The following is an 18,032-nucleotide window of genomic DNA, read 5'->3' as shown; positions in this document are numbered from 1 at the left end:
ATCGTTGTTGGATGTATCTTATTTTTTTCAAGTAAGTTACTTAATTTTGATTAATTTTGAAAAAGAGTTTAAACTAAAATTTAATTCATTAGTTATTTTTTGAAATTAATTCAATAAAAAAAAACTATCAACCAAGAATAGACACGTGTGTATGTATATATTAATGACAGACACAAATATAACTAAAATTTAAAAGATTATTAGAAGTATATTTTATTAAAAGTTATGAATAGTATATAATTACACACACATATATGATTTTTTCCAGGTTTTAGGTTATGATTTTGGATTAGATTTTGGATTTCAGTTTGAAATATCCAAAATCCAATTCAAATTAAAAAAAAATAAATGTAAGTCCAAAATCTCGGATTATCGATTGGATCAGATTTTTCTCAAATTACTAGAAATATCTTTCAAATTTGTTACTCAGAGGGCGTACTTGTACCTAAAACCTCTACTCCACCCGCCACTGAGACTTAAACCTTTAAACCTGAGTGCTCACTCTTGACTCTTCCCATGTTCACTAGAAAGGTGATCGATGGATACACCGAATGTATTAACTATTACGCTGAGTTCCTCATTTACACCGACATCTGATCAAGTCTCACAACTTAAAAAGAATTAGCAAGAAACCTCTGCACTTCAACTTAAAAGTCAACAGATAGTTACAATCTCGGCACTCATATTATTCATATATTAAATCCACTCAGAACCATGAGATGAAATCTGATATGCGGTTCCAAAAATAATTCATAACAAATACATTACATAATTGGTTGAACCAAGAAAATTGAATTAACATAACCTAATAATAGAGATATTAACGGCGATCAGATGCCACTGATTCAGAAGAGAAGAGATACTTCACTCGAGAAAGAACAGAGTCGTGTGCAGGATCATATGGATGGTCCTTTGAAGGAATCTCCAAAATTGCTGGAATGGGTTTGTTGTAGCTGTCAACTAGAAACCTAATCATGTTGGCAACCTGAGAATCAAGCATAAGTAGATATTAAATGTATATATATAAATAGAGAATAATGCATACAAGGTCAATCTTATATTGACACTTATATGAGGTTAATTCGGATACTATATTCTTTCTTTGTTTCATTAATGATCAAAATGCATGACAGTAAAGAATATGCAAATTAGTTGATATTTATAATTTGAATAGTAATAACTTGAGTACTTAACAATGAATGATTTGGCACCATACATGTAATAAGTATATATATATATTTTGCATTTACTAGGATATTATACTTCAGACAGTGAGGTATAATATCGGAAATATATTATTGCCTAGAACAAAGGTGAACAGATGGAGTACTAATTATCTATCCATCCTTCGCTCCCTAGTGAGAATTTTTTGATGGGTAATGCAGGATTAGAATTTTTAAAAAAAATCTTTATTAGTGTTCCTCGTCAAAAATCACAGATGGTCCATTCAATTAACAAGGAAGTTTTGACAATGCCTGGATATACATTGTTACATAGCCACATAGTCACATAAAGTACAACACATCATCCAGTAGCAATGAACATGAAACTTTTGCCAATTATAATTTATATAAACGGCAATGAACTAATCAATTTATGTTGCATGCTGAATAAGCATAACATTGATAGAATAGAATTATAAAAAAATAAGACAACCTTTATATTACTATTACTTGTTGTACATTATAACATCTCGTCTGACAGAAAATTTGAACCTTGAAGTATATTATTTCATTAGTACTATGTTACCCCTCCTATACTGGTGTTGGTTTTATTTTAGGATTCTTAGAGAATTTTGTTCTATCAAGGAGAGCATCAAAGCTTTTGCCCATAAATTATATTTCAAGAGCTCAAAATTGTCCAAATATAAAGTCTTCTAAACTTGTGGTGCGACAAATTGTCAATTTAAAAGAGTACAAAAATTGTATTACAGTGTGAGACTGCAGTACTATGCACAGCCTTACACAGCAACATAATTTCTAACACAAACTTCTCACACTCAAAAATATTGGGCATTGCAAATTAGGTAACAGAATAAAGACACAGAAAGGCTATACACTTACGTATTGGCTGACCAAGACTATTGCAATGTCCTCTCTAGCTGTGAACTCTTTGAATGAATCTTCGATTTGTTTGACAGTAGTTTCTGAAATTAACAATTATATAAGAAATCATAAAAAATCATAGTCAACTTATTATTAATGCGGAAAATAGCGTAATAGCAGGCAGCCCAAATATTATATAGTATTTCAAGTAAAGAACAGTACTTGAGTCCACAATAAGGTAATTTGTCTTCCTCCTTATGTCAACATTTCCAACTCCAGCAAGTAGAAACCCAGTTATTGTGTCCTGCATAGAAGAATCACTAACAAATTATTTAACTTCGCATCAAACGTTAGGACAATCCTACAATTTTAGAGCATTCTGCAAGCTAATACAAATCAACTAGGAATATATGCACTTAAGATCAGAGTTGATACTTATACGATGAAGCACATACCCCCCCCCCAAAAAAAAAAAACAAAAACCCGCCATTCTCTCTCATACACACACATGTGTATATTGGAAGCAACACAGACAAGCAATAGGGTAGCATTCTAGTAAAAGACTCGAGCATGAATAAATGGTGTGGAAATACACATCAGAGTACTTGGGAGACAAAGATTAGCGGCTAGAAAATTAGCGCATTCTACTAGTATGCTACACATTAATTATAGGTAAATCGTCTAACCCACAAGGTCCACTCATAAACTACTCCACATCAATTTTGCTATATATTTGAAATCAAAAGTACAGCAAACATCCCGCAGAAATTGGACACGGCATATGAATTGTTACATAGGAGCAAGACACGATTGCCCCCAAAGTTTTGCATGACCAAAACTTCACCAGGTTATTCAAAGCAAATAAGCGACCAATTGCATTCTTCGACCTCAGTTTCGTGGTATTTTACTATACATAGCCCTATACGCCAACATCAGATGCGAGATTAAATATTAAAATCCAATTTCCCAAACCCATAATCAGGCGGCAGAAAGCAACTTAAGCCGACCGCTAAATCAATACATCTCAGACATAAACATACCAAACAAACATATAATAGTAAATTAATAATAAGAAAACAATGACCTCATCCGCAATCATCGCGATCAATGCTGAATTGTTAGTGGGGATTTGAGCTCTGTTCGCCATTCAAACACCTAAATATACAAAACACAGCTGAGCTACCAATATCAGAGTGCTATTCATACACACCATCACCTAGAAATCGAAATGATTTCGATATCAACAATTATATCAAACACTAAACTATTCATAAAACTAAATCCAAATAACAATCTGAATCTAAACAATCAACAATTAAAATTAAAAGTGAATATAATAAACAATTAAAAACTAATTGCATCAGAAGCATACCTGACAGGTAGAGTAATTAATAAGATTGCGATGGATGAGTGGAGGTAAGAAGAGGGGTCTGATTTGCTTATTTCATTCACTAAACAGCACAGCGGACTGTTTGTTTCTTCTCCGACCTTTTTATGTTACAGCCAGATTATTATTTTATTTCTTTTTTCTTACATAATATTAATATTATTTTTATATATTCTATCTCTGATTTTCTTTTTTCATCAAAGATACTTCATTATAATTTGACAAGTACTACTTTCTTATTAATAAAATATTACCGCAAAACATATATATTTTTTTTTCTAAAAAGGGGTCACAAATTATAGGGTAATAAGAATTGAGCGACTAAAATTGATTTAAAATGTTAATATGGTCCATCTTTTAGGATATCAGTTTATATATAAATATATTTTTTTTAAAAATGTTTAACAATTTATTTCTAAACATATGATATAGAAACGATTACAAATATTTACTAATAAAAGTAATTAATCAGAAAATTAGTTTCAACAAATTACAACTAAACTAAAAACTTATCAATTTATAAAAGTTAAACATCATTCTCGATGTAGAGATTTATTATTTGCAAAAATACTTGTAATGGGGCGAAGGCAAATTAAATTTAAAAAAAATTAATTATTTCATCTAAACTTGTTCTTAATTCGACTTTGCAAAACACAGTATAAACTTTGTTGCTTACATGTGACTGTCAGATACTTATTTTCGACATACAAAACTGCGAAAGTATACAACAAAGTCATTTACATATGTGTTGAATTTCGAATTTGAAGTTTGAGTGCCGTCTTCGGATCCTAATTGCCCCTTTGGTTAAAAAACATGTTGACTTCAAATCGAACCCCTTCGATCATTCCTTCGTGGATTAAGTTTCCAAATTTTCAGACCTGTCCAAAACAATACTAATATCATATTCCTAAACCTGCAATGCTAGTGTTGCAAATACGTTTAGTAGTATTACCATGCATCAGGAAGCATCCACCTAGCATCTGTAACGAACATGAACATCTCCAATGTCATTAAATGAGTGTGCATTTGCAACAAACATCTCCAATGTCATGTAGTATTGCTCTCTGATTCAACTAGCTTTAACATTGTCTTCAGATCTGCAATCCAAGATGCATTAGAAACTCGAATGACTAACTTAGGAACACAGTACTGATGCCTACTCAAGAAAGCTGGAAAATATATTCAGAAGAAAAGCTAGCAGTTATAAGAAAATCCCATTGTGAATCTGGAGAGCATATTATATTTATAAAAGAATAGATGTAGTATAGGTATGTATTTACTTGCAATAGCACAACACATCTTAGGATACTGGAAATACATGCGGGAAAATGAAAACTAGCATATAAATGCAGATTATTCCAGCAATGCACTTGAACTTGATGTTTGCATTTTAAATTATATAAACAGCATACAAATCATTATTATTTCGTGTTCTTTGTACAACGTATTGATTATGGCATACATGTCGCTAAGGGTGAGCATTTTTAATTAACCGAACACCACCACATACCCGAAATAATTTTGGTTCAGTTAACCAAACTTAATATTTCGGTTCGGTTTTCGGGAGCCAAATATGAATTTCGGTTTTTCGATTTTTTAGCCACGGTTAACTGAAATCCGAATTGTTAACCGAGACATTGATAGGGTTATAAAAATATTATTAATAACATAATTCAAGTTCATTACTTCGAATTTAATTCCGTACACTTCCCTCAATCGAATATTAGCGGACACATATTCGAGGGAATATCTGATTCAAACCTTCGACCGAGAAATTGAAGCCCTATCCTAATTTCCTAATCGAATCTCAGTCTCTCAGTCACAATTCAACTATTGGAGGTAAATCTTTCTTTTAATTCAACTAATTTCCTTTGTTCCTTGCTATCAAATCGTTCTTTGCTACTTTCAAATCGTTCTTTGCTACCTTGTTCCTTGTTTGTTTGCTCCTTGTCCAGTTATTTAATCAAGTATAGAAGTAACAATGCCTGCTGTAATATGGGAAAACCTCAAGTCAGGGGAAATACAAGATGGAATGATTTTCTCAGTAATCTAAGGACATCATTTCAGTAATTTGATAGGGATAAAACTCAAATAGTAATATGGCATATATATTAGCCTAGAACAAAGCTAAACAGGTGAGAAGCCAACTATCCTATCCTTCTATCCCTCACCATGATACTTTGTAGATAATGAATAATGAAGGATTAAATATTATCTTCACTCAGTTCCTCAATACGGATGGTCCATCTAAATCATAGCAGTTTCGCGATCGCCGGGTATACATCATTACATAGCCACAAATAGCATTACATCATATCATCCAGTTGAAATAATACATGATATTTCTTGAAACTACAATATTATGAAAACCGAATATGGGTAAATAGCAATGAATTAAATCTATTTTTGCCCCTAGCAAAATAAACGTCAGAGTTCAGACTGATAAAATCAAAAACTATGACCTACCATTACTTGCCACTTACTGATTAAACATAAGACAAATAGAATCATAAAAACATGACATGGCCTTTATATTACTATTACCTGCTTGGACAACAGAACATTTTGTCTGATAGAAAATTCGGACGTTGAAGTTTGTGTTGATTTTATAGTGGGAACCTTACGAATTCTGTTCAATCAACAAAAGCATCCAAGTGTATGCCCTGTAAAAGTACTTCGTAAGCACAAATATCTTCATAACATAAAGTCTTCCCAACACTTCCAATCTAAGTTTATCTAGCATTGATCTTCTATTTTAAGAATAGAAGCGCTACCTGTTATTCCTATATTATTGCATTCAAACACTGAGATCTTAGATAGTAGTTTGTTTTAGATGATTTAAATACATATGAAACTCTTCTATAAACAAACGGAAATAGCAAATCCATAAACAGAGATGCACATTTGATAAATCACAAATTTAGACAATACTCGCTCAGCACTTTAGTTAACAAATAAGAGAAAATACACTAAGACATTAGGAAGGCACTAATACTAATCAGGAGAATCAGACAGAATTAGGAAGGCAATCTAAAAGGAAGTTAAAGAGACAGATTACCTAACCAGAGGAATTACTGAACAAAGAGAGAAAGAGAAATTGGGTAGATCTTCATCCACTTCTTGGCTACTATCATTAGATTGCACAAACAAGGAGCAGGGGTAAATTTACAGAACTATGCTTATGTGAACCATGCACAAAACACTCTAATTTCATCTACAAGCTTAAGCAATGAGCTACTAGCCTACTACTACTACAACTATTAGCACTTGCATCCACATATAGTCCGAAGTGATCTATTACTCTACTAATAAATTGTGCCCCCTTTGAGAGAAAGCTGTACTCAGATATCAGACATGATCATAAACAGAAGTTCCAAATTCAACAGGGTTAAGCATTGCAATTAACTTCATCAGATAAAGATGCAAAAAGGCTTTATGCACACATATTGGCTGACCAAGACTATTGCAAATTTTTATGTCCTCTCTTGATGTGAACTCTTCAAATAAATGTTCAATTTTTTCTTCAGTAATTTCTGAGATTAAGAATTAAATAAAACAAAGAAAGAGAGATTTCGTCTGGAAATTGAGATTTTTTTCTATCCAAAATTTATTGACAAACAAATCATCTTTATTGTCAATCTTAAAGAGGCCTTAACAAGCAACAACTTTAATATATGAAATCTTAATAATATCTATTTCCTTCCTTAAATTTCCTTCTTGTACCTACATCTAAAGATTATATGGATCCTAATTTTGTTGAATTATAAAGTTGGGATGAATTGGCCCTCACCACAATGGTAGTATATAACTGAAGACAAATAAGGCAAGCATATCTATATGTGGTGCTGAACGAAGTCATCCAGAACAGAGCATAATAGCCGGCAAACCAAAATAATTAGAGTATAGCAGAAAGAAATTACTCGAGTCCAAAATAAGGTCATTTGTTCTCCTCTTCAGCTAACCATTTCCAACTCCAGCAAGCGTCCTACACAGAAAAGTTACTATTAAAATAATTAACTTTAAAAAATCCCACAGGTATAGACTGTAGTCTATAGAGCAATTTGCGAGCTAACCTAAATCAACTGAGAATATACGCAGTTTAAGACCAAGTTAATACTTATAGAAGCAACAGGCACACCAGACAAGGCAGCCCCCCCCCCCCCCCCCCCCCCCCTCTCTGACACACACATTATTCATATAAATGTCTCAAATAAAAAATATATAACAGATAATAAATGAAAACTGCAATTGCTTTAATATAAAGTCAGCATTCAAGCAGTTAACAAAATTGCAGCAAACAACACAAGTTTACAAACACTAAACAATTCTATATTATACATTACAAATTTCTAACACCTAACAATTCATAAAAATCCCTAATAATTTGTATTCAACAATCAAGGTAACTGATCAATTATACTACTACTCCACTAAACATTAGTATAGTTAAGCTACCAAATCCAATCAAATCTTAATCAGAAGCCCCTCGACATGATCATGATCAAAGCTATACCCAAACAGGTGAATAATTCTTGTCCGCTCTCTCGAAAACCAGTATCATCTCATGGACATAAGAATGCGTATTTTGTTGTCCCATTCCTCCTTGAGTGCAGCACGGGTACTCCTAAGTCTCTTCTGATGTTCCATCCACATTTTCTGAACTATGTCAAGTGAATTCAGCAGTACCAAAACATCCTCTTCTGAGTTTCCTCCCCGCCTTCTCTCTGGAACGCGTTCGTGATCTTGATCATCGCTGAACGAGAGTCTTCGTCCTACATAATTACTTCCTAGTCTTCTCTTCCTCTTCCGAGTTGGATTCGGAGAGAATACTACTGAATCCATTGAGACAAAGACTATGTGTGTGGAGGGAGAGACAGACAGACAGAGAGAGTCGATTGCAACTTACTATGCAATATACAGAGACACAACCAATTAGCACAAAGCGAGCGAAAGAGCGAGAACGAGAGCGAGAGAGAGAGACTCTGCAAGTGCAACTCGCAATCCTCAATTTACAGACACAAGCAAACCACATACAAATCATACACAGACTGGAGGGCGAGTATACCTTACAATGGCTTGCAAGAACCAAAACGAAGCCCCTCGATGAAGCACCGGTTGGTGTATTTTACACGAGTTCCCGAAAACACGAATTTAGGCTTGTCGGTTTAGGTTGATTTGAGTAAGATCCTAGATTAATCCCAAAAATAAAGTTATCTTTGATGAGAATTTTCGATTAGAATTTACATGATCAGAAGTTACGCGAAATTATTTATATAATATTTATAAAAATTACATATAATTTTATATTTCTTTAAATTTAATTAGAATTTTACTTTAATATGCATATATAAATTTATAATATTAGAGTGCCTATTACCATTTAAACATATGTAATTGTCAAGACAGATCTGAATGAGTTTTAAATAAGTGCATTTTGATTAAAGTAAAAATGTGAAGTAGAAGTTATAAACGAGTTAGGACTTATAAATGATTAAAGTGTTTGAGAAAGAAGTAGAAGCTGTGAGAGAAAAACTAACACTTGTAACTTGTGCTTCTGCTTTTTTACACAAACGGGATTAGAAGATTAGAAGTCAGCTTCTTTGGAAAAGAAGTACTTTTTCTTGGTTGCAAATCAGGCACAACATTTTCAAAAGGGCGTACGTCCCATATTATTTGAGGATAAGAAAAGCTAAGATATCACATAAAATACATTTATGAATGATGATACAACATCCATCCCAACATATATAGGTGCAGTTTGACTGAATTATTTGTTTGCGACACCAGGTGTTATATGAGCCCCCGTGTGTACACCAACTTCCGTCACACTAATGTTGGATTTTGAGACCCGACTGAAGACCTAACTGAACCTTTGACGTGAAATGTGCTTCCAACCTGTCCATAATAAATGTGTATATTACTTAAATTTTAGTGACTCGGATATTTGCACAAAGTTGGCAATAACAAACCTAGATGAACATTTATAGTAGATGGTTTCAGGAGAGTTATATGTGCGCGCATTTGCAAACATCCTTTTGGCATCTGCAACGAACATTTCGAGCGTCATATAGTATTGCTCTGATTCAACTCGCTTTGACATCGTCTTCAGGTCTGCAATCCAAGATACATCAGATGCCAAATAGTAAGTTAAAGACTCGAAAAAGTTGAGTAGAACCTCACTCAAGTAGAAAGAACAGGTAATTATAAGAAAAGACAATTGTAAATGTGGATAGAAAATTATGTGAATAGAAGTAAAGGCATAAGTTAAGAAATATCCATTGCAAAACAACAGTGTCTAAAATTTCTGTACAAATATATATATATCACATCATAATACTGTAAATGCATGCGGATAAAGAGAATAAAACCAAACATATATGTAAATTACACCTGCACTGTACTCGAACTTTATCTTGGCATTAAACGGGTCATCATTGCCGTTTTTACATCATTTCATTGTACAAACTTTCAGAAGACATGTTAAAATCATATCATATTATATCTACAGTTCGCAGTTGTCATAACATATTTCTTTGTGATGTTTGGCATTAGTATCCAAAGAGAAAAATGGGAACCAAAAAGCACAAAAGAGACTGTAATTACAAGATGTTTAAGTGACAGTAATTTCCATAACAAAATTATAAACCTAGAAAACACATTTCATGCCATAAGAAACAAGCAAACACAGTCATGCAGTTTTTTACCCATGGGATCTTTTATTATATCGTAATAATCAGGCACATCACGTGAATCGACTGGTTCCTTAAATGGCCAAGCATCGGGATGGTCATATATAGCCTGCCCAAAAAGAGAGTACTCGCGTTTAGTTGTACACTAAAAAATGAAAGAGGCAGAGATGGCGTAAGACTATAGTGAATAACAAAAGTTCAAAAACTAATGTATGGTTTTTATCTTAATAGTCTTTAACATAGGACTTCTTATGCGAAGCCAACTGCCCAACTCTCCACTAGTCAAAGTCAACTTAGTTGCTCACAGTTTACCAGTACTACTAGAGATATGCAAACTTTGAATTCTTTAATAGTTTAAAATGTTTTATCAGAATTACATTCGTTTATAAGAAAAATCAACATTGCTTATCAGTATTGGAAATGCAAAATTAATAAATATTTGAAGGCTATAGCAATGGAATAAAGATTATAAAAAAAAAAAAAACCTGCCTTCAGAAGTGCACGCATGAGGGCAGTCAATTGCTTTTGATTAGATGTGTTGTCTGCAGAGGCACTTAATAATTTAAATCGTGAATGACCATACTGATCAGGACTCCATCCAGCCTCCTCTGTTATAAATGTCAAACCAACTCAGTCATTATCTGGTTGGAAATGCTTGATGCAAAGATATAATAAATGATCCTATAAAGTCCATATAATACCTTGAGCTTTAAGGAGAACTAGTAACTTAACACATGAAAACAGGAGCTTATAATCAGTCCTGTACAAGTATGCAATAAACTCAAATATATCTGTTAAGGCCCAGCTTCGATAACTTATATATCGACAACTTATATACGTTTTGGCAATGCAGGTTCATGATCAGGGGATATTAACTTGTCTCAAATACAATATGAAGATGACCGATGAAATTACTCAACTATTCCTGCTTGGGGCAAAGTCAATGGCTGTGCTAAAATCGATGGAGCTCTTGATATATTTTTGCACTAAAAAGTGATGGTTGGTTCTATATTTAACTAAATTGTTCATATTTAACTGACTTCTCCATTTATGGGTATAAAATTTGTTCACTTTATCTATTTCCCCAACTTTTTTTCATTATTTTAGTAATGTAGCAAATATAGCACTATATAAAATTTGTTCTATATATAGTACCAACTATAGCACATCATGGCATTGCTAAACTTTACTTTTTGTGTCATATATAGATATAGACTACATTTAACACATAATGAGGCATGTTCTTAAGTTTTAAGGTCTAGAACAATTGTGGTTCCTAGAATTTTTAACGTTCAGCATTTTAAGCATATAGCACCATTTTGTATAATTTTCCTTAATTATTATTTAGCAAAACTGCAAAATACAAAACATATGTAAAACATCCATGCATCAGATTTGGCGCATGAAAGTCTTAGGAGAAAAAGGAAAACTAACAGTAATAGCTACTGGGAGACAAAAAATCTTACTTAAACCAGGAATGTCCTCAACTTTAATGACTCTTTTAGGTACACCAGCTTCTTTCTGAACAAGATGATTTTGATGTGTGTTAAAATATAACAGTAATTTCACAGTATAATATCACGACTATGTTAAAGTAAAATTATTAATGACCTGAACCCAAAAATAAAAACCATTTACTTTATTTCATAAAATTTAATACTTTTCCAAATGCCATACCTACCAGGAGCAAGTTGCTAAGAAACCTGATATTATTTGCTTAGCAAAACCCTTGTCAGGCTGATAAAACACAAAACATGCATACAAATACAAGCAAGTATAACCAACTGCTAGCCCTTATTTCCCCCATGATTAACAATCGAAACAATCCAAGAGTGCATACAACATTATGAGTGATACTGTTAGCTGATAAAAGATGTACCAAATGGATTCACTTCCGCACATTACAAAATAAAGTTAATTAAGATAAGCTGTACCTTTTGGAAATCAATTCCAGGGTAGACTATATGACAATTTGATAGTTCTCGTATCTTTTCATCAATTGCCTGCCATAAGTAACACAAAAACAGTCTTACCAGTTTATTAATTAATGTGTAGTACGTACTTGCCTATATGAAAGGCAAATATAATTGTTTTGGGTGTAGAACCCCTGCAAAATCTAAGTTGGAAACTATTAAACTGTCATTGCTTGCTTCGCTATACTCTCAGTTCCTAAGATGTGGCAGCAGCATTCTTATATATTAGAACATGATCAGCAAAATTTTTGGAAAAAAAAACATACTATCAAGATGGCTAACAAGAGTGCATAACCCAAAGCAAAAGCAGTGAGCAGGTATTTCAAAAAATTTCTCCAATAAGTTCTTTCCGGTGATCAACTAAACAAGATTTCTGATAGATCCTGTTACCTGCCTCTGACGTCTGATCATAGTTGACAAATCAGTGTACGGCAGCTTGGGATCGATTTTGCACTCCATAAGTATCCCTCCATCATAATCTTTAATATACCTGCACATATGAGGATCTCACTAAAACCTAGAAGCTATGATACATTAACTTTGGCATAATCATGATTGCCGTCACGAGTAGAGGTAGATTCACTCATTCACTTGTACAGCAATAACAAGAAGAACTTAGCAACAAAAGTATCTAGGAATAAAAGGCAAAACAATGAAAAAGAGCATCAGCTGTTCAAGTATATAAATTACTTTAATGCAAAAATAAAATCCTTATAGGTCTTAAGCAATTAAGGAGTTATGCATATACATACCCACGCCACCGCTCTTGCTCCAAGTATATTTCTTTGGTGAAGCCCTATATTAACGCAATAGATACACATGTTATCTTAGAAGTATTACTTCAGACAGGAGCATATGAAACTAATGTTTTAAAAGCATCATCATTAAGGAAAAAGTGCCAGACTATTAGAACTGGGCAGGCACACAAATTACACAAAAAGAGAAGAAAAAAGATGGAAATCTTATTGCATGAAAAGTAAACACCTCTGACCTGTTTCTTAAAATATCCAACAGCGTTATTATCAGCATAAGTCAGAAAATGAGTCAGACCATCAGCATCACGTGCATGTTGCTTTAAATGGTTCATCAATCTAGTGCCATAACCTTTTACTTGTTCATCTGCTGTTATTGCACAAAAAGCTATCTCGCCAAACTTCTGGCTATGGTATTCAAAGAGCAGTGACAACATTGGATTTCACATCACAAAATTTTTACAATACACAGATTATTATTTACAGAAATGTAGCTCCAACCTCAGAATTCATGTATTTGACAATATAAATTCAGGCTGATAACAATAATGACACCCTGACTGGAGAATATAATTTTAAAAAATGCAACGTTATATGTAGCACATTATTACGTTCATACCTTAAATATGGTCGGTATGTTATCCCACCAACAACTGTGTTACTTCTGACAAGCATTACAGACTTATGAGTTCTGCAACAGACAAATTGGAAAAATACGAGTCATTCATTCAGGGAGAAATACAGAAATAAGCAATACTTACAGAGTAAATCTGATTACTGCCCCCTACATGTATCTACTTTCTGATACCAGATTCATGAAGCTGTAATGTAAATATTATTTTAATGTGAGGATAGCATTTACCCAAACGTGTCAAACAAAATTAAAAGCCTGACAAAAAATTACATGACAGAACTAGCTGTTTAGTGAGACAGACAGAGCAACTCAGCAAAGTGACAGTTATCTGGTACTTGAAAATGGCATCAGATGATCCGATATCTGCTATAACTAGTATAATGATTCTCAATGAAAAGTTTATTATATGCAAACAATAGCAAACACAATTCTCCAAATGGTAGCTGGAAACTGCAATCTGAATTAGTCTGTATCATCTAACACCTTGATACTTGATAGTCATGAAATGTGTGCGCGCGCATGAGTGTGTGTCTATTCTGTCTATCTGTATGTGTAAACATGCAGCATTTTCTTTAACTCAGGTACAGAAACTTTGTGGAAAGCTGTATTTACAGACAAGGTCATAATTAAAATTGTTATGCTTAAACATTTTATTATTCTATTTGCTATAAAAAGATGATTACCTGTCCATCACAAGACGCACAATGTACTCCTTTGGCATATTAGGCAGTTGCCTAGAAAATATATTCTTCAATCCTATTAACCTGTACATACACCAGGATAATATCATCTTAATTCTATGTTTGCAAAGTTTTAAACTTTGAAATAAATATAAACGATTTTTCTTATGAATAATGCAGATCTTTAAAAAAAATGTTCTATTTTAAGTTATATATAGATCAATTGAATATGAACAGGAAAGAGAATAGATACCAAACCATATGCTCATCAATACCATCATTTCTTACACATGAAAATTTGAGTCGCCCTGCTTCCTCCTACAAAAATAAAAATTTATTGGTTGACGGGTTACACAGAATAATTTAACAGAATCAACACCTTAGAAATGTACAGATATTTCCAGTTATGTTCTTGAGATAATAATCTTTACTTTGGCTTTTAACAGAAACAAAAGATTATGCTAGGTGGAAAACGAATCTCGGCCACCAAGAGGAAAGCATGGAACCTTAATGACCAATAAGTCCGACAAAATTATATTGCCAAGTAATGCAAGTATATTATTAACAAAAAATAAGTTAATGAATTAAATACACACACATATAAATACAGAACTTCGAATCCTATTGACTTCAACTAGCACAAAAAAAATCCAAGAAAGCAAAGATATACTGATACTAAATAAAAATAAGGGAAAAGAGAATCTAAAGGCCACAGTAGAAAAATTTTCTACTAGTGCACCTCAAGTTCACAATATTTAACATCTAATTAAAAATCCAACCGTACTATTGTAAATATCTAGTAATAATAAATAAATATGCAAATTTTCAAATAATTTAGTTATTTGGATCATTCGTTTCTAGTAAAAAATATTCGATCAATCTCTACTGTTAATATTATATAAGAAAATAATATCATTTTAAAATCAATACTCTCCAACTTAAATTTATATAATAAATATTCTACTACAATATTTTAACATAATCTCCATATTCGTACGGTAGAGTTGCGGAAAAACATCCATTAAAAATGATTATAGGCGCACTAATAGAAAAGTATTCTACTGTGGCCTTTAAAAACTCCAAGCCAATAAAATAATACAAAATAAGCTAAATACACAAACGTGTAAAGATATAAGTTAAAACAATATATATTCTAGTCAGACTGATTTTTAAATAAGTAGTCTAATATATCACAAGGAAATCACAAAGATTCACATCTCCCAATAAACATAATATAGAATTAAGCATTATTAAGGTAAATGTTTTGTCCAGAGTGCTTAAAAGCACACCCAATACCAGACTTCTTACTCATCTGTGTTGAGATCTGTCAGGAATCAGTAGGAAACGAAAATTTGAAGAAATAACGTGTTTTCATGACGGTTCTAGGAAGCAATCTTGACTGGATCCGGTTCATTTCTGAAATACATTGAACTGTCAGACATGGTTCGGTGGTGGAGTTGGGTTTTTCAGAATTTTGGGTTTCAATGGTTCGAAGAGAAGATTTTGATCAAGGTTGCTTCCAATAAATATCACAAAAACAGCATTGTTTCTTTCAATTCCTCCTTAAATCATCATGTGCGACTAACTCCCAACAGACATTCAAAGGCAGATGAGTAGAACATCTGGAACCTCTGGTTTTCAGCGCTCTGGGAAGTCAATTACCATTGAGAATGGTGGACACACATAAGCTTACTGTATGCAATATCTACTGCTTTGTTATGCATTACATGGTGAGCTCAATCAAGCCATCATATAATTATATAAATCTCGGTACAAATTTTATGTTTCTAGTAGGGAATCGTTCTCTACATATAAAACAATTGGACTAGTGGTAAAAGTAGATCTCAAGTATTAGATTACTGGACATCTTGATTGCATACCGACAAACTAACATCCAAGTTGCGAAATTTCCTAAAAAATTTGCATGCACAAACGACTTAATAGTTACCACAACCATACATCTCAACACCAAAATCACATTATCTTGCAGAAGTTCCCCATTTTCAACTTAATAGATTAGTTACCCCAACCTTTACATGCCTAATGACAAACTAACATTACAGTTGCGAAACTTTCTAAATTTAAGTAAAAAGTAACAATATATATAGGGTCACATTCAGCTACAACTTCTAAAAACTTCCAGCATTACCAAAAACTAACATGATCTGAATTTCAGATTTTGCCTGTAAACTTAGATCACTAAAACAACTCACTAGTTACCAGCACTGCATTGAAATAAGATAACACACACACACATACTGAAATCAGATATGATTAGTAGTAAATTACTTCTCTTTTCAAATTCTCTTCTCGAGCACTATAAGCACCTCCAGTCTGTATATTCTCCGTAAATATACTCTTAGCCGTATCCTCCTTACCTCCTAACCTCGCCGCGCTCTGTCCAACCACTGGATCCCCTGTAACAGAGTTTCCCGCCAAATTCGGTTCAACTTTAACTGAATTTTCAGTTTTGAGCTTCGTAGTCCGTGCTGACGGTCCCACACTATTCTCCAACCGATTAACCGTAAACGTGCGCATCGAATCATCATACTCTTCTTCGTCTTCGTCCACGACCTCTTCTGACTCGTCGGACGAGTCAGAATCATTGCCGCGGGCGCTGATGCTTTCGTCGTTGGAGGTCAGCGCGCCGTCACGAGTGTCGGAAAACGAGGACGGGAAGGGCGGCGCGTGGTTCTCAGACGCGCGCTTTCGTTTGCGGATTGATGAGGTGGCGGAGGCCGAGGCGGAGTGTGACGGCGACGGAGATTGCGTGCTCCGCGAACGTACAGGCGCCGTTAGGTGATTGTCCATTAGTGCGAAGTTCTCGGAGCTTTTAATTTGGTAAAGTGAATATAAATTAGGGTTTAGTTAGGATGAGAAAGGGAAGATCAATTGTTTTGATTTAAGGCTTTGTTTGGCTCTCCGTACTTCTTCACAGTTACATTGTTCTCTTCATTTGCAAACATAATCCAAATAAAGTTTGAAGTGATTACTTGGTAACCCTCCTAATTGAGAATTACAATTGATCTATGAGCTGTTTAGGAATTAGCGGTTAGCGGTTAGCTGTTAGTGGATCGAATTAGCTGTTTTGACTAACTGATTGAATTAGATGTTTTGACTAGCGGATTGAATTAGCTGTTTCTTGTAAAACTGTTTGGTAAATAGCTGATTGATTAGCTTTTTTTGACACAAACCAAAACCGCTAACCCAAAAAGCTCCTCAAAGTAGCTTTTTCAAAATTAGCATTTTGGATCTAAACCTCTATTTCATTCCGCTAACTACCAAATACTAATATTAGCTTATTTTAGTGGTCAAACCTCCAAAGCACCTCAAACCTCTAATTTTGCCCCAAACTTCTAACTTCCAAACAGGGCCTATGACTAAATAATACTAATACGTAGATTATTAATATTTCAACATACATGTGATTTTATAAAATAATTTTATTATGTGTTATGTATATTTATTTTTATCATTTTTTCTAGTTTAAGTTATGTATTAACTTATAATAACATGAATTATTTTGTTAATTAGTTAATTAAGATTTAAAATCAAAATATTTTTTTAAGAAAATGCAAACATGATTTTGATTCGTTTCATAAATTATAGTAATCCATAGGAGGTTGGCTAAAATTATAGACGGCGGATAGATATGGCTACAATCATAGACAACAGATAGGTATCGTGTGAGTATTTTAAGAGGTTGACTATATGTTTTATTTTTGGTATGGCAACTCACATTTTAGCCAAGGGTTTTCTATGATCGGAGATGTTAAGTAAACGTAAACTGTATTAGTGTGCAAGGACACCCTTTGCGATTTGCAACGCCAATAATCATTTGCTGAAAATCATTGGGTAAATAAAATTTTAAA

At 33.4% G+C, this 18,032-nt stretch overlaps 2 protein-coding genes and 1 long non-coding RNA gene across 6 annotated transcripts; all 3 read right to left on the bottom strand.

Annotated features, from left to right (window-relative positions):
• Nucleotides 1–621: 621 nt before the first annotated feature.
• On the bottom strand, nucleotides 622–3,555 carry LOC108220849 (V-type proton ATPase subunit F). Of its 3 annotated transcripts, none has more exons than XM_017394720.2 (5): nucleotides 3,418–3,555; nucleotides 3,130–3,200; nucleotides 2,268–2,349; nucleotides 2,064–2,146; nucleotides 622–985 (listed from the first exon to the last, which is right to left on the bottom strand). In XM_017394720.2, exons 2-5 carry the CDS (start codon nucleotides 3,190–3,192, stop codon nucleotides 821–823), a joined length of 393 nt encoding a protein of 130 aa, XP_017250209.1. In that variant the 5' UTR covers nucleotides 3,193–3,200; nucleotides 3,418–3,555; the 3' UTR covers nucleotides 622–820. The 3 variants fall into 3 exon arrangements, with proteins under 3 accessions (XP_017250209.1, XP_017250210.1, XP_017250211.1); XM_017394721.2 differs by having other exon boundaries at nucleotides 3,130–3,261; nucleotides 3,418–3,533; XM_017394722.2 differs by having other exon boundaries at nucleotides 3,130–3,219; nucleotides 3,418–3,513.
• A 469-nt stretch (nucleotides 3,556–4,024) lies between these two features.
• On the bottom strand, nucleotides 4,025–6,480 carry LOC108220506 (uncharacterized). The gene is made up of 3 exons (XR_001806744.2): nucleotides 5,977–6,480; nucleotides 4,385–4,529; nucleotides 4,025–4,310 (listed from the first exon to the last, which is right to left on the bottom strand). It is a non-coding gene; the product is annotated as an uncharacterized LOC108220506 (long non-coding RNA).
• A 2,475-nt stretch (nucleotides 6,481–8,955) lies between these two features.
• On the bottom strand, nucleotides 8,956–17,133 carry LOC108223730 (histone acetyltransferase GCN5). Of its 2 annotated transcripts, XM_064093291.1 has the most exons (14): nucleotides 16,450–17,115; nucleotides 14,414–14,478; nucleotides 14,164–14,244; nucleotides 13,635–13,667; nucleotides 13,466–13,537; nucleotides 13,086–13,254; nucleotides 12,847–12,890; nucleotides 12,485–12,584; nucleotides 12,056–12,124; nucleotides 11,588–11,642; nucleotides 10,611–10,729; nucleotides 10,137–10,230; nucleotides 9,402–9,543; nucleotides 8,956–9,327 (listed from the first exon to the last, which is right to left on the bottom strand). In XM_064093291.1, exons 1-14 carry the CDS (start codon nucleotides 16,969–16,971, stop codon nucleotides 9,261–9,263), a joined length of 1,632 nt encoding a protein of 543 aa, XP_063949361.1. In that variant the 5' UTR covers nucleotides 16,972–17,115; the 3' UTR covers nucleotides 8,956–9,260. The 2 variants fall into 2 exon arrangements, with proteins under 2 accessions (XP_063949361.1, XP_017253609.1); XM_017398120.2 differs by lacking the exon at nucleotides 13,635–13,667 and having other exon boundaries at nucleotides 16,450–17,133.
• Nucleotides 17,134–18,032: the final 899 nt, after the last annotated feature.

The sequence above is a fragment of the Daucus carota genome, chromosome 5 (genome assembly GCF_001625215.2).
Source record: "Daucus carota subsp. sativus chromosome 5, DH1 v3.0, whole genome shotgun sequence".
NCBI lineage: Eukaryota > Viridiplantae > Streptophyta > Magnoliopsida > Apiales > Apiaceae > Daucus > Daucus carota.
This window is presented reverse-complemented; position numbering and strand designations above follow the sequence as displayed.